This window comes from Aulonocara stuartgranti (genome assembly GCF_965226115.1).
Source record: "Aulonocara stuartgranti genome assembly, chromosome: 5".
NCBI classification, from domain to species: Eukaryota; Metazoa; Chordata; class Actinopteri; order Cichliformes; family Cichlidae; genus Aulonocara; species Aulonocara stuartgranti.
In genome coordinates this window covers 30560178-30577686 of record NC_138943.1, presented here as the reverse complement: position 1 = coordinate 30577686, position 17509 = coordinate 30560178, and the positions used below count along the sequence as shown (strand labels likewise).

Sequence of the window (17509 nt, the reverse complement as noted above, 5' to 3'; positions counted from 1 at the left end):
AAAAACATTATGGATGTGGGAAGATAAAACGAAAGGGGGGAAATAAGATGAGAGAATAAATCTTTTTTTGTAAAGTAACCCATTTGGTCTACTGTGTACTAAAAGCTTTTCAGGCGGATGGTGATTGTTTGGGGAAACAGATGCTTGACCATAAATTCCTGCTTTTCAATGGGAGTTTTCTCACTGGTGATCACAGGAGGACAAAGGATGTCACTGAGGCCATTATGCAGCCACTCCAGCCCAATACGCTGCTAAAAGACTTAAGCGGGTAGGGAGATGGCCAGGGTTTGGCAACCAGACAATGGAAGCCATAGGCCGCCCTCATTTCATGCCAGCGACAGAGGAGCTGGCAAAGGGAACACATGACTTTGAGTGGGCCAGTTGTTATGGTGCCAAGAGGCAGCATTAGGCTGACTTTCCTTTGCTGATGCTGGTGGATACACATGGACAAAATGTCTGTACCCGACAAAGTGAACAGAGATACAGATGCATAATCACACGGTAAACGCACACCACAGAGGATTAATGGAAACATTTTACCCAGTTCTATGTCTTGATCATCAGTGAGAATGAGAATGACGTTGGGTCGGATGTTGCGGATGTGCCGGTCCCTCTGCAAACGACTCCTCAGGCGATATCCGGAAAGATATCCCGAGCTCTCAATCTCTGGGAGAACTCCCACCAGGACAAGAAAGAGAAGGAGAGGGAGAGGGGCGGAGAGCCTCCGCTCTGCCATCACGCCACCTCCTCAGTCACCTCCTTAGTGTTTCTTTCAACACAGAGGAGTCAGCAACTTCCTTACTCAGCCTGAGGAAGAGGACACAGAGGGAAGCTGATGAGAATAAATCATACAAACACACGCACATACACAAAGCTGCACAAGTTAAAAACAGCAGATGCAAGCCTTGCCTGACCATTATGGGGTGCTCTTCCGTACAAATGCACCCGCTTGGGCTGAGCTCAGCTCGTTAATCAATCATTAATGATGCATTGGAGTGGTGTCATTGGCTGATTGTAATGATCTCTGGTGATGAGCACATGGCTGCGAGGCTGGGGCTAATGGGCCTGGGCTGGAGGCCAGCTCGGGCCTCACCTCATCATAACGGGGTTAGGGTGAATGCGAAGAACAGGGGAAGGAGGAGTTGGGTGAAGGAGTGTGAGGCAGAGGTGAAGGAGAGACCGGATGAGAGGAGGGAAATGAAGACAGGGGTCATTGAGCGCAGTGACAACGTGAGGACAAAATATGACTCTAATGAAAATGTTCACCTTAAATCATAAAGTAGACAAGGCACACTACAACAGAAAATCCCCACAGTGTGAAAATGAAAGTAGAAGAATAAATGTGGATATGACACTAAGGTTAATAAAATAGATAAAAACACAAAAACATTGTCTATTTATTGTCATTGTTGCTCAAAAAAATTGAGCACACATTTAACATAACAATTAGAGCCAAGTATGTGTTAAATAGTCTTTTCTCAATTAATCTCTACATGCAGTTTGCCAAAATTACACTTCAGTCCTATTAGCTTTCTAATAACTCCTCCTCATTAACAATACATCCCATTAGAGTTTACCATGGCAACTGTTGGTTATTGTGCCCATGCAAACCCACAGCAGCGGTAACCTGACTTTCTAGTGTAAAAACTCCAGAAACAATGACTGCAAGAACTCACGAAAAATCAACAGTAGAATTGACAAGCGCTACAAGCACTGTAGCTAATTAAGACACATCAGTAAGTGTTCGAGATTTAAGAGTCGTTTTATTTATCTTCATGCAAAAAAAAAAAAAAAAAAACGCTGTATAACGAGGATCACATTTAGTCTCGAAATGAATAAAAACCTTTTTCTTAGAAATAAAGAAATAAATATTTGTTTGTCGTTTTTCCACCTTTGTTTACATCTGAACCTTTCGGAACAAAAATCTGCCTTATAAAATGTAGCGCATTCTCATTTTGATCAAATCCCCAATAAAGTTTAAATAGCATCTAATTTATGATGACACATCAGCAGCTACACACCCCTGTGACCGTAATTAAAAACCGTTTGTAAGCAACAGCAACCCACTGTGATGTTTCGCTGTCGTGAGAAGGTGGGGGTTAGGTATATGTGCTGGGAAGTCCACAATGAGATTGTGACCAGATCAGTCCTGATTCAAAGACAAATACAAAACCAGCACCTTCGTATGTCCTCTGTCTTCCTCCATCGACACACTCATGCAAGCAAATACACACTATGAGTATATCAATACATGATTAAAATGTAGCAGCAGCTGTTTTTGCTCTGCTCTTCTAACCCAGGGCATGCGGTTCTTCCCAGGAGGAGCACATGAGCTCTAACTTGGGGCTCTGTGCTTTTCTGAATTGTCCCTGCTTCCTTCTCATGTTCCCTCCTTGCCTCCATACCTCTTTCATTTCTGCCAGTGTATGAAAAGAAGGCACCAGCAACGAGGGAAATCATAATAAGGGGGGGGGAAAAAAAAGAAACCTGCTGAAAGGACACACATTTAACCAACGCTGTCTGCATTCAGTAGTGCAAACCTCATCACCAAAATCATTTCCAGGACATCTAAAGAGAATAAAGAAGAGATTCAGTATGTTGAAAAATTAAAATCATCCTCTGCCTACTGGCTCCTCTTTCAGGGTGGCTTGTGGTGTAGTAGGTACAATGCTTGCCTTTGATAGTTGTTTATCTGTTTAAAAAGCTGATGTGGGCAAAAGCCATCAGGGAAGGCTACCAAATATAGTCCTGACTTGCAAGAAAACATCCAGTTAGATTTTTCACGCTGCTCTATCAATAGCCAAGTATGTAAATGTTGTGTTATTGTCATGCTATGGTGGTGGATATTTCCTGACATTACTCCCATGAGGCTTCCTCCTTTGCCCCGATACTGAGAACTAATTGGATTTTCAGGCTTTTATCAGCTCTAACCGACACACACGGTTCTTTCTTTCCAGCTTGCTCTCCCTCTGTCTGTCTTTTATCTGCTCGTATTGTTTATCTCTTCGGGTGGTAGATGCTACATGAAACCCAAAGAAAAAGCAGACGCAACCATAACCTCCAAACAGACAGAAGACATTGCACCTTGAAGACGTGTGGAAAAAACAGATGGACGACAGTTAAGGAACAGCAGTTGTCAGCCAAGCTGCTCTCAGTCTCCAACAACATGACCGTGTTGGCTTATACGCATTCATAATGCGAGGCAGGCCATGTTGTGTCTGTAAACTGCAGTGATTTAGAGCTCGTTTTCCTGACAGAGATCTGCCCACATCAGCTCTTTGTACTAAGTGAGCTGCAAAACAACAATGCTGATTCAGCCCGATAAGACAGAATGAAAGAAGAAATTTTGCCATTTAGACAGAAGCACAAGACAACTTGAGTAAATATAACTCTCAGCAAAACTCATTAAAGGCTGGGGGCTTGCAGAGGAAGGCTGTGGGAGTAAGCTAGCAGAATATGAGATCATAGGGAATAAGCTTCTAAAAGCATGTATAAAGAACAAGGATCATCTAAGGTTATACTAATGCCAAGCGATGCCTGAAAGTCAGAGCACAGAGGGAAAGTTTTGCTCTTCAGTCATTCGCTTGTAAAGAGGCTTTAAGAGACAGCAGCACTGCATCACCAGATAAAAACTTAATGCCACGCATCTTTTATTGATAAGACTGAATTATAAATGTAGTGACAACAGAGCCGGCCATGTCATAGCATGGGCATGATGGTAAGACGGTAGCAAGAGTGGAGGGACAAAAACAGAAACCGGATCGGCAGGCAGATATGTTACACTGCCCGGCAACTCACATCTGTACTTTACTAGGTCTGTCACAGTTCAAGTGAGGCAGGGTGGAAGCTGGGAGAGTACTTGATAAATCTTCCAAAGACTTTGCAGAGGCGTTAATGTACTTTTCCCCTATAAATAAAACACCTTGGGCTTTGAAACAGGCACAAAGTATGATTCATCCAATCTGTGATCCTCCGAGAAGGCACAAAACACAGACAGAATATGAGAAAACTGAGAAAAAAAAGACATTTATTACATATTGAAGGAGGACGAGCCATGGCGTACACTTGCAATTTAATCAGCTGTGCTCATAATGCCAATAAAATATGGAGGCGAAAGCCCACAAGCTTAAAGTCAGGCTCCTGGTTTCTTTATCACCAATGTTCTTAGACAGAGAAAGATTGAGGGAAAAAAGACTGTGCGAGGCAGGGGGAAAAAAATTCTAGGCATATAGTCTGGAGAGAACAAAGCACGAGCACTTCCACTGCAGACAGATCTTCACAAAACGCGAAAACTAGATTCATAGGCCAAGGCTGCCATATAAAACAGAGCAGAATAAAACAGGATGTGTCGCAGAGAACCGCCATATTGTCCTCTGCCTCGTTCTTGACAGAGGAATTTGCCATCTACGGTGCTGAAAAACATAAAGGAAGTGGCCAGGAATGTTTAAATAGACACATCCATTGCTGAATGTGGCCCGCTGAAACACTATCAAGCCAATCCCTTTGGTCATAATTGAGCCTGGCAGGGCTTTGCTAATGTGTGACTTTGTTCCCACTGGCCTGCCTAGCTCTGAACAGAATGTGCAAAATCTCCAAGGACCCTTGCATTTACCAACAAAAGTTGGTATTCAGATGCTAATTCTGCAACGGCATGCATCTACGTGAGAGTAACATTCTCTCAGGGAAGTTTGCATTTGTGTGCGTGCGTGCACGAGGGCGTGCGTGCCAGTGGAAGGAGGGGATTGTGATTCTCAATACAGTATGGAATGTTTTTTTCATGATAATAAGAAGCCACGGTCCGTCTCCTTAATCTATTATTCTCTGCAAATCTCTGTTCCACCACCAGATTTGGGAAAATTTTTTATTTTGAGGTATTGGTGGAGCTACAGCAACTGACTTTTGTGGAATTTGATGGCAGCACAATCAATCTGTAAAAGAAGTACTGATATATCACGTCATCTTTCAAGTTGATATGCTGACCTGGGCTTATTTAGAAATCTAGCAGCATTACAATTCTTATGCTTACGATCACTTTATCAGTGTAGGTTCAACACCCACGCCCCTTTCTCTATGCATTCAAATCGGCTGTTTTCACATGCAGTCTTAATATATTATTCTTATTATTACAAAACACTGTAGACACCCAACCGTGCAAATGTAGCTAATAAGGCTAAGGTAAGATTTTGGTCATGAAAATTAAACTTGTACAGTTAAAGGTGTTATTTGGTATATGACTTTCAGAACTACTGGAGACCGAAATAAACAAGTGCGTGAGCCAGTTTAAAGTCCATTGAAATGTCTTAATGAACTGTCATTAACTCCACTGCTCAACTATTTGTAAGTGAAACTTCGTGTGTGTGGCTTCATCCGCATGTTAAAGCGATGCGTTCACGCAATCAGATGGGTCACTTTCACGTTAATGTTCCTTCCTTTATTCAGTGACAGTGATGGAGAGAGCTATTTGCGTCTTTGTCTTGTGCTGTCTTGTGTATATCCATCTATTAATGTGACAGCATGCAGTTCAGACTTGTGCCATTAACAGATAAGTAAATGTTCCTAGTGCTGAACTACTAAATAGGTCATCGCAACTTTTGCGGAAAAGTGATAGGGTGCTCATTCAGACACGAAGCCAACACTTTGGAACGTGATCGGATTAATGTGAAGGAGTGTTTGCCTTCTCTGCTCCCCTTTATGAAACACATTGAGGGTGACTGAGGGGATATACATGGTGAATCAGAGAGCAAGGGAAATGAGAAGAAAAAACAAAAACAGTGGGTTAGATGAAATTAGGTACATAACAGGATGCTTCAGTTGTTTTCTGCAGCCATTAGCTGAAGGCTCTGGGCTGCACTCGCCTCTTTCTAAATGTAGATACAATGATTTCATAGCGAGAGAACAGCTAAAACCCACAGAACAGCTAAGCAAGCAACGCACAAATGGAGAATGTTGCTCAGCTAAATTGTTCCATATCAAAGTGTTTGCTGCTCATGTTTAAAACCCTGTATATAGATCCTTTGTCAAGCTGAGACTAATCGTGGTATCAGACTCTCATAATTCATTCTATAAGACAGAATGCTGCTTTCCCCTGTCAGCTGTTTTATGTCTCTATGAACTCTGATTTGACAGTAAAAGTAAAAATGTGGATTTTACGCAGTTACAACTTGTTGTCATTTTTTTGGAGCAGAAGGTCTTGACTCTTGATTCCCCCGTAGCACAGCTGTGTGACCCCAGACAATCTTTTTCCAACACTGACCTCCAAACTAACAACTGATACCGATGCAATGACATCCAAAAACAATGCCTCTTTACTATGACAGAATCCATCACTGGTCAAAACTCTCAGTGCTTCGCTGATAACCCTGAAATAATATTCAATAACTCTCCAGCAGCTCCTTGGTTTAAAATAGAGCCCACACATTCTTCTGATGAATGTGCCTTTACTTCCTAATAACTAACTTTAACCGTTGAGAATGACAAGAGATAATGCAGAGGCTGATCCTATTCACTGAGAAGATTTAATTTAGATTTCCCTCAGGTTCCGATAAGCTCTGCACACTGCAGACATTTTAAGATGACAGTCAGAACCTGCACAGCAATTTTCTGTTTGAATACGCAGACACAAAAGACCAGTGGTTAGACTTTAAAAGTGAGAAAATTTGATTTCTGCAGCGATGAAGTGACCCAAGTGTGAAATATTTCTTTCTGCACTTAAACTGTTTGTCTTCAGATTTGTGTTTCTTCTCTTGTTAACACATAATATTCTCCCCTCACCTTTAATGCCATGTGGAATGTGCTGCCCAAATGGTGAAATATGAATGTGTGTAATTTTAGCACTTAACACATCATTAATCCTGCAGTGAGTCTGCTGCTCCAGGGGAAGAGGTGAAGTGGTGATGTGCTCTGTCTGGAAATCTCTCTCTCTGCCTCACACTCACTAACAAGCGTTTTCTTTATAGAAAACATATCGAATGCTATACAAGTACAATAACTATATTTGTAGATAAATGTGGATAAATAAACAGTTTTCTTATAGTGTTTTAGGACAACCTCACTGGTTTACACAGACCTCTGATATCAACCCAAATCCAAGGCCTTCAGGAGAACTCTGTACAGGGTTGGGTTGAATATCAGAAGCAACACATTAAGAAAGAGTTCTTGGATTTCCTCCCCAAATTTGGAGCAACATGCACTTCACTTCCTGTATTCTGGTGAATTGCATTTTTTCTACATCTGTTTATGGTGTAAATTAAGAGATGCAGAAAAAACACACATATAAAGCAAAACTGAAAAAAAATCGAAGAGCAGGTGACAGTTCGGCACATACTAAAATATAACACAATGAAACTCTCAGGCATTCTGCATCATTTTCAAATAATTATTCCCCAATTTTCTCACTAATTATCAACAAACTTTTCTCATTAAAAAATTATGGCTGCTGAGTAAACACAGACATGATTCACACCGCTGTCCACTGTTGTCTTCGCCCATTTCCAGTAAGGATGCAACTAATTTAATAGTGTTTAAAACAAACTGACTGTATGACAAAAGCACACAGAAAATATCCAAAATTGGACACAATGGACAAATTAAATATTGGTCATACAAACATTGCATACATATTTAAAAGTCATCTTAAAACCATTAATCACTTCAATAATCGCATTTTTAACTACTGAAATGTGTGCCACCTCCCACTGTGTACAAAATAAAGTCAGATTAGTTTGCCGAGTCAGGCTAATGCTATGAGCCCTGGCAATCTTTCCTGCACACCTTGCACAACCCTGTGCAGAAAGTAGCTACACATCCTGTGTAACACAACATTAGTTGTGCAGTTATATGTAGTTTTATTCTGACACATCTAACAAACAGCTGCTCAATTTCTGCATCCAAGTTTTACAGAACCACGCTGGTTCATGCAGCTTTCACCTGGTTACTTTCCACCTTGCTTTTCACAACTTCCCCTCACACAGAGACAGTGAAGCAGTGCTATAAATGCTACAGCCAAAAGGATACATTTCATTGTACATTAACAAAACAAGAATAAAATACTTTGTAAGAAAATGTTTCTATCACTTACTTTTTCCTTCTTCGTGGTGATCGTCCAGCCTGAGCGTGCACAAAGTGAGACACTGTGTAGCTGCTAACTGAGATAACACCACTGTGAGTGTGTCAGAGATAATTATCTTTACCTCACAACCTTCAGTGGTTGTATAAATGCATAATTCAGATTTGGGGAATTAAAAAAACAAACAAGGAAATAAACTGAACAAAAAAGACCCCAGACCTATTGCTGAGGGAGAAAAGCCCCACCTGTGTCGGAGTCGTTCGTAAATTCTCCTTTTTTTCATGTTTTTACAGCAGTGTTGGGGGTAGTGGAGTAAATATTAGAGTTTTTGGGTCTTTTCAGAAAGCTACATCTATGTAAGTTGCGCTTTATCAGTGACCTCATGCTCATGCCAGGTTATCAAACCTCCTGGAAAGTCTTCACAGAGGGAACGTAGATGCTGGAGGTAGCTAATTACTCCCCATGCTTGCAGAAGGAGACATCGAACAGCTTTATCTGGTTGCCACGCTGTGATGTTTAAATTTTGGCCCTAAGTAAAAGTTACATAAATGTAGGGTAACAAACAAAGATGGCAATAAATTATAAATGCAAAAAAAACTGCCCTCAGTAGTCATTTTCTGGTAGTCACGCTATACTCTGACTTCCTCACAAAGCTAAAGCACCCAGACAGACACAAGGAAAAAAAATCATCGCCATACCTCCATAATCCACAGGGCCCATTATCTTTTAAATGGTTTCAATGCGTGAGGGAGAAAGTGATGGGAAGGTGGGTGAATAGTTTGCTGGAAAAAAATAAGAGGGTGGAGGAGAGAGAGAGGAAGACGAAAGAGAGCGAGGTAGAAAAAGAGACTGTATGATGTTGTCAGTTCAGACAAAAAGCCCAGTCATGATGTGTTCTCGCCAGAGAACAAAGAGCTCTGACAGACTCGGCTCTGTTGACTATAAAAGTACACACAACGTCTCACACGCGCACACACATACTGAGCGGTAGACACACAAACACACCCACACTGTGTGTATCAGACTTCAAACTTCTCTTTCCAATGAGGGGACATAAAAGAGGAAAACAACAGTTAGGCTAATTATCTCTGAATCTGGAGGAAATGAACAGAATCATATTGTTGTATTGTTCTCAAAGGCATTACAGGGACATCACAGATCTACCTTTTGGTCTCCTCAGGGTTTATCAAACTAAATCAGTGAAGATCTTCCCCATAATGGACTCAGCCACACCACAAATAAAAACCTACTGCAGTGAGGATTTCTTTATTAACCAGATTCACTCTTGAACTCTTAAGATGCTACTTTTCACTTTGATTCACACATGTCCACTTTGCGCTTTGTTTCCAGCAGCAACCGGGTGGCATGTAAGGCTAGCGTGGTGGTCTGCAGGATTTTTTGAGGGGCTCCAGTCAGGGACCATTTCAGGGTCACGGCACTTACCCCTCCTCTCATGCACCCCTGCGGTACGCTCCATGAGAGCCCAAAGAGAACACGGAGGTGTTAGAGAAAACACAAACAGAGCCACGATTGTCCCTGACTTGAGTTCAACCCCCCACGGCCCCACCTCCAGGGACTTAAGATTGAGAGAATGAGCAACTGTCAATGGTGTTTTGCAAATACGTAGCTTTTTTCACTTCAGATGGGTTTATTCAGATGTCTGAGGGAAAATCGCCCTGCTTTGCAGTCTCTGAGTGTCCTTGCCTTTCCTGTCCTATTCAGGTTTGTATATGAGAAAGCCATTTGTGATGCATCCGAAAGAGCGGCTCAGTTGCTAGCTCCTTTGACATGGGGGTTGACAGCTGAAACAAGTGAGCACGCTGGTGGACAGGGCAGCCCGCTGAGTGATGACTGTTTCTTATTGGCACTTATTGACCAGTGGCAAAGCCCCCCTACAGTGTGTCACATCTCAGCTAAATGGATAACGGACAAATCAGCTGGGGGCCATTGTTCCACCAACCTAAATACCTCACTGAGACTTCAGAGCAGCCAAATGACTTCTGTATGACATTGTGTAACTGCTGCAGCATTGAAAAATCTAACATCAAGAATTGCATAATACGAAAAGGCTTGATGAGAACAATATTGAGATTCCCACAGTGATAATTATCTGCTGAAAGTTTGTTGCTGTTATTTTTCTAAATAAGGTTGTGCGCCTTTGGTTTATGAGTTGCACACATCTTGTTCCACTGGACTCACAGGTTTTAAGCTGTCATCTGTTGTCTTTTAATTACATGCCATTCCTCTCCTATTATCAAATTAGCAGCGGCAGTGGGGACTTCTCCCTCTCCTTATGGCCCAGACTTAATGATGATTACGGACAATATCAGTTTCAACTTTCAGTAAACAACTGCCGGCCACCCGCTGAATAAATTAAAGACAGCTCAGATAAATCAATACGCTAGTAGGAAGTTACAGTTGAGCTGCTGCTGAAGTAATCACTTCTGTAGACTTGCCAATCTTTTACTTAACGGATAAACAATGGTTCTTAACTATTCAAAGAGGCCCTACACAGCATGGGGATGGCCAGGACCGGTGAGCATGGTGAGGACCATCTTATCTGGAGTTAAGCACACCCTTGGGACTTTGAGAGGCAACAAATGCTTCTTTACTTCTTCACTCCTCCCATTCTCTGTCCTTACCCCCCCCACCTTTGCTAGCTGGCTTTCTCCTGGCCCTTTTGTCAGTGGATTACTGGCTTATCCCTCCCTCTCCTATCGGAACCACACAGGGGGTTAGGACTAGAGCACAGAGGGGAGATTTCCACACAATGATCTGAATTACAGAGGCTTTCTATGTATGGTCACTTATATTCCCCCCATTTGCTCTACTTGGAAATCCCCACAGAGTGCCATTCATTGCTTATGGTTTTCCCAGCAGGAATCTTAGGCTACATGCCCAAACCCGGAATGTTTTTCCTCTGTAACAACACAGTTCACAGAGTGTGTCTTTTTAAGCAAACTCTTTGTTTTTGGTTCAGTTTAAATGCAAACATCTGTGTCTGTCTGTGTAAACATCAGCTTTGGTAACACAGAAAATACTCATGCATTGCAAACAAACAAGCCACGGTTGAGACCGCAGTGTGTGTAACTCCACACTCTCTACACACACAGTCTATATCATCCCTCTATACTGCGAGAGAGCGCAGGCCGTCTCCTCCTCTACAGGTCGGCATCCATCTCTCTCCATCTCTTCCTCGGGACAGCTGCCCAGACAGCCCATCTGTCTGTCCTGACCTGTGTTTGGGACCATGGGGGGAGCCTAAGTGGCCCACAAAGGGGGTCTCTGGCATGGTGCCCACCCAGTAATGACAGTTAAGCTGCCAGCGACTTGCCTAACAGCTTTGGAGGTCCCTTTGTGGTGCTACAGTATTGATATTGTATTGGGTTGCAAAGGGCTTGGCAGCCTTTTAATGAGAGCTCAGATTGATCAGGCAGGAGTGGGTCTCTCTTTACTGTGGATAATGCTCATCAGCTGTCCCTGCAGGCCTGACTTTCCTGTGATTTGAATTACTGACTGAAAAAAACAGACACACACATCCTTACATGTGTGAACAAATATTAGTAAGTAAGAGCAGAAAGAAGGTTAATATTAAATATTCATAATTACAGTTATCTTTGGGGGTTTTCACAATTGATTGAACCGAATTCATCATTGTCTCCTTGTGCTTTGGATCCATATGTTTCATTTTATGTCCAATCAATATGCAGTGAAAGAAAGCTGCTTGAGTGCACTTGGCCAAAGCTAATAACCTTCAAACCTGTTGCTTTAAAAATCCGGACGATTTGTAATTAAGTTATTCTGAAGAAAAAAAAATGTTGTTGCATTTCAAATACGGCAATAATGCACTAAAGTTTGATGAAATTATTCAAACTTGAAAGTTACTTGCAAAACAAAAAGTTTTTTTTTCATATATATGAATCCCCCCCCCACACACACACAATTATAATATCAATAAAAAAACAAGAATAGTTAAATAAATTTTAAGGTAATATATACTTTTTAAAATATATTCTGACTCATGGTGACACACAGACATACACACTTGCCCAATCAAAGGTAAAAAAAAAAAAAAGATTCAGAGAGCCAGAAAGGTGTTTAAACCACCTGCCTGTCAGCTTCTACAATATCACTTCCCTTTTCCATCCCTCATCCTCCTCTTTACCTGCCTCCACAGGCGAAATTCAAGGTCAAAGCAGAGGCCTCTGGAACTTGACTAGTTCCTATTAGGCCTCCATTAGACCCCTGTCAGAAAGGCAGCCGGCTGTCGCCCTCCTGTAGTGTGATCATGACCCCCACTCTGCCTCTGGAACCTCTCCTGGGATCTGCAGCAGGGAAGTAACAGGATGGGGGAAGAATAGAAACCCTGCTCAGAGGACATCGTGGTTATTTCACAGTGGCCTTTACTCCTGAAGCAGCCAAGGGACCAATCCAGAGCTGGGCTGGCAACCGATCATACTGAAACAGGATGTGAAAAGAAATTTAAATTCCTAATTGGAAATTGTATATATTCTGTTGATAACCTCTTCAAAATACTCTACACTTGTTTAATTGCAACCTGCTGACTTTTTCTCTTGGGTGATTTCTCTGTTTTATCCCACTTTCTTCAATCAGGCAGGGATAGCTCAGTAGGTAAAGTGGTCGCCCCATGATCGGAAGGTCGGCGGTTCGAATCCACTTAACGGCTACCCTGAGGTACCCCTGAGCAAGGTACCGTCCCTACACACTGCTCCCTGGGCGCCTGCTTAGTGGGCTGCCCACTGCTTCACTGAGTGAATGGGTCAAATGCAGAGAAAAACAAGTAATTTCCCCATGGGGATCAATAAAGTATCCATTATTATTATTATTATTATTAATTAACAGCGCTGGGATGGAGTTCATCAACCTTGTGTCGCAAAAAGAGTGCAGCGCACGACCCCGTTTTACTAAAGGCGTAATTACTGCACCATTACCTCACTGTGACCGCTGCACCCACACAAAACCTCATAACGCCTTCCTATCAGCTCAGACAGAACATAAAGCACCAGACAGGATAGGAGATATGCCCAGTTTTTCAACCATGAAGCGATTAATAGGCACCTATACCCTTTTACTGTGGTTCACACTGAGCAAAAAGGTCAATCACATTCATGAGAAAAATGCTGTAAATGAATGTCTGCATTTAATGAACATCATATGGCATTAAGATCACTGTAACCCTCTCTTGTGCAGTCAGAAATCATTAAAAATAGATGGGGAGCAAAGCCAATTCATGGTGTACATAAAATGGCCAGTAAATTCATAGGGTAAGCCGACAGGAGAGGCACAGGGACGCTGCATTTCTTTCACATAAAGAGTGGAGAAACGCACTGTTTTACTGCTGTAGAAATTCAGTTTAGGCGTTCCTATAGTGTAGTGCTTTACACATTTACTTACCAAACAAAGGATCCATGGTTCAATTCTAGAAGGAGACGTCTTGTTCAAAAAAAGTCTGTCAAATCAAACATGTGAAGCTACCTGCTGTGGCAAGCCTTTGTGGATAAGGGAGCACCTGAAAGAAATTTGATTCCTACACTAGAGTGTAAGAGACAAGACTTCAAACAGAACCACCAACACCTATCCAGCATTTATCACAGACTGGTGATGAGATACTCGGTGTCATCGTGTGTTTTGTAAGCTCCTTTTTAAACACAGCTGTGATTAATATCTATTAAAGCAATTATCTTAAGGGCAGGAAACTGGGGATGGGAAAAAAAGAAGAGGGCCCTTTGTGGAACTTTGCATTCAGCTGAATGCGCCTTTCAGCACCATCGCCCCAGATTGCTTAAGTTAGATGAGAGGTTATGCAAGTGGGCTAAAGAGATTTTTTTCAAGCGTGGACCTACACACACACACACTTTTGTCACAGGCAGCAACTTCCTTAAAAATAAAAAGTGGGCTCCCAGCTAGCTGATGGAAGCTGACAAACAGCAAAAGAATGAGCTGCCTCTGTTTTTACTATAAAGCTTGGCCGGAGTGCCGAGTGGCCTCAGTGTGTGTGGGGCCGCAGGTTGGCACACTCACAGGAGGCTTTATTGGGGTGCCGTCCTGAGCGTCAGGCAGCATGCCCGATGTTGACAAAGCCTGGTATCGCCTGCTGTCAGCCCATTCTGTGTGCACCCGGCGGAAAGAATCAATTAGGCCGTGGTCACAACAGAGCACTTTAATATTTGACTTTTAATCAGTGGGCAGAAGGCAGGATGGTGCATGGAAGCAAGCCGGGAGTTTCTGTCTTGCTGATGTGGAAAATGAGGGTCAGGAAACTGCTCCAAGACCCCTGCTGTGTGCATCAAATATCCTAGGCTGGATGTAAGAAACCTGCACCCACCACTGGCTAATCCAAAGCGGTTAGGGAAAAATATCCTTTTGTCACTCACACGATATCAAAAGCACCTTATGCAATCAGCTGCAAGGAATAGTGGAGATATATCAAACAACTTTGTTCATAAACAACCAGAACTCTGCGGAAAGGACACTGGTTTAAGAGGGGAGGCTGAATTGATGAGGTCTTCATTCAGCGAATGAACTGTACCTTTGAAGAGTTTCTCTAGCAGACTTTTGGTTTTTATCCTGCACTGACTGCCGAAGGCTCTCTCTACCAGGAAGAAGAGGAGGAAGAAAGAGAGAGGTGAATGCTGTCCTCAAACTAGGGGTTTGAAGTGGAGATCAGTCCTCAAACAGAATATTTTAGCAAAGGCACATCATTCACCTGTCTGCTCTTGCTAGTGTCACAGAAACAGAAGCTATATCAGAGCTGAGCTGCCTTAAATCGTCTGTCAATACAAGTTTCATAGTGAGGCATATTGTCTTCACAAACAAAACAGTAAACTATTGCATGTATATTAGGAGCCCTTTGTAGCAGTTGTTTGTTAACCAGAAAGGAGAACTGCCCTGCATACTGATGTTTTTGCAAGTGGTAATGAGACAGCTGTACACAGCTGTGCAAATAATATACCCACATGTACAGAGAGCAGTTTCTTCTGCAGCTATCCAACTGATCACACAGAATGACTCTGATCATAGCAGCAGCACGACTATGTTACTGGAAATCAGGACAAAGTAACAGTGACACATCTAACAACTAATTTAAAGCATAAAATGTGTCCAGTCCTATCATTACTTCTTTAGATAATACATTAATCTAACCCAAAGCTACAGGGGGTGAAGGTGATTCTTCATAAAAAGTCTACACTTTATAACCAGCTCATTAGTCTCACCTCACCCAACACTCTACAGCATTCATTTCACTCTTTTTTTCCTATTCATAACTACCAATTTCTATTGACGAGGGTGCATCTGCTGTGGCCAGCAACCAAAACACCCACAGATTTCTTTCATCATGATGTCCCTCGCTGCAGAAGCAATAACAACCGTGCCTTTATTTGTGCAGAACCAAGTGGTAATCACTGGCATTCAGATCAAATGAGCTGATGTGATTAAGGGACTGGCTGAAGCAACGTGATGTCTTTGGAAGAGATGATTTCATCCCCATTGTAGGAAATAAAGTGTTGACACTAACCGTAACCTGCAGTTTTCTCAGGAATAAGGAGAATCCACAGTAACGGGAAAAAGTAATAAGTCAGTCCCTGACTTATTTCTGAAGATGAAGGTGTGATACCCAAAAAGTACAAAATCAGATAACCAGAAAAGACCAAATCTGTGTGATTTGATTTCACGAAGAAACGTAAAGACATGCACTGATCCACATCTTTAGAAACCTATCTGTGGAAACGCGACAAAACTCCATCCACGGGGATGTTAACAGATGGAAAATTCTCTTTGAGAGGTGAACATCCTTACCTTCTTTTCTAAACAAGCTGCCAAAGATGTTCTCTCCCACAGAAATCAGCCTCTCACTGCCAAATCCTGTAAGCAAACACAAAGTCCAGAGTGGTTGAATACTTGGAACATATATTACTTCAGTTTAGAAGCTCAAACAAAGCCGGATTATTCCATATTGTTGCAACTGCATTATTTTTTTTAACAAATATTTTTTTAATGCTTGACCCCAGCTTGATTTGTTCCGCTCCACCCTAAAAAATGCCATTAAGTACTCTGTCTAGATGCCACTCTGAAATGCTACTCTTCTTTCACACATAGCCCAATGACTGAGAACATCTGGTGTACACACGGTATTCAAACAAGATAGTCCATGTATGATGGATGTTGTGACGCCTGAGGAAGCAGGCAATAGTTCAGGAGGTGGTTTAATTAGACCTGTACCAGAATATAAATGATCTGATTTTAACATAATTACCTCTTACTCTCTGGGACATTTTTAGCAATAGTGATAACAACCCGTTTGCCTTCATAACACTATGAAATTGCTGCTAAATTTCAGCCAGGCAAACAATACTAGGTGTCAGAAGCAGTGGAGCTACAGAAAAATAGCTTTTTTCACCCTCCTCTTTCCATCAAGCTGCCATCTAACACTATCTACATGTCTCCAAATGTCTCCAGTTGTGATCTTGTAAGCTGCAAGGCCTTGTTTGGTGTCTGTCTGTGAAGACATGCTGACAGGAATGGAGCTGTCTGATCCCTGTTCTGATTGGACAGGTGTCAGTGTCCAGCATGTAAACATCTGAGGCAAGCCAAAACCAACTTCGACATCCCCATAACACTCTGTGAAATCTTTGATGAGGTGTCTTGCACACGCACAGTGGTGATGTGCATATGCACGTGCACACACACGCACACACACAAAACCCTAGCCATTTGGTATGTGAAGCATAGCTAAGAATATGCTGGAAAGCCCACTGTCATCTCGCTGCCAAGGCACGTCTCTGACCCCAGCTGCTCTCTGCCCAAGCCAGCACTCCTAGCCACTCATGGGCATCAAAGAGAGGTGAGTCTGTGCACCTGTGCCTGTTTATCTGTCCATCTAAAAATGTGTAGTAGTCATACAAGTAACCGGAATAGGCATTTAAAGCTAAGCATTTCAGTGATGTGACAACACAAAACATCTGAGACATTATTTATTTTGACAGGATTTTATGTGGCGAAAAATGATATCCACATACATTCGCAGAACTCAGCAGACACAGCAGGCTGCAAATGGCAAAAGTGATTTTCCTTCTTTCTCAATCCCTGAGATAAAGAAGTGACAGATTTAATAAAAAGTAAGCAGAGAGGGAGATGAGGGAAGGAGGGGATTGGAACAGGCCAAGGGTGACAAGGAAGCACGACAAGCGTGGCAACTGAGAGAAAATGTGACACCTGGCCTTGTCCTTGATGTGAATAAGAGAATGATACATCAAAACGTGACACGGCAGAAAGATGGCTATTACCCAGGCAATGGCAAGATGAAGAGGAAGGGACTATTTTTAGCAGTGGAGTAAAAATACACCAGGGGTTCACTTAATATTCCTTTCTGTGAAGAGAATTTCAGGTTCTTGCCAGTTTTACACCAAAACAGTAATGACATTT

General features: G+C 42.3%; 1 protein-coding gene across 9 annotated transcripts in view; it reads right to left on the bottom strand.

Moving 5' to 3' along the window:
• The window catches only part of sulf2a (sulfatase 2a), a 61662-nt gene that overhangs the window by 9256 nt on the left and 34897 nt on the right, over positions 1 to 17509 (bottom strand). For 6 of the 9 annotated variants that reach the window (XM_082532758.1, XM_082532754.1, XM_082532753.1 and 3 more), the window contains 2 exons: positions 15884 to 15949; positions 541 to 807 (listed from right to left, as the gene is read on the bottom strand). In XM_082532758.1, the coding sequence (XP_082388884.1) occupies positions 541 to 736 (196 nt within the window). In that variant the 5' untranslated portion in view covers positions 737 to 807; positions 15884 to 15949. Of the gene's footprint in view, positions 1 to 540; positions 808 to 12230; positions 12391 to 15883; positions 15950 to 17509 lie in introns of all 9 variants that reach the window. The other 3 variants (XM_082532756.1, XM_082532755.1, XM_082532759.1) reach the window with 3 other exon arrangements.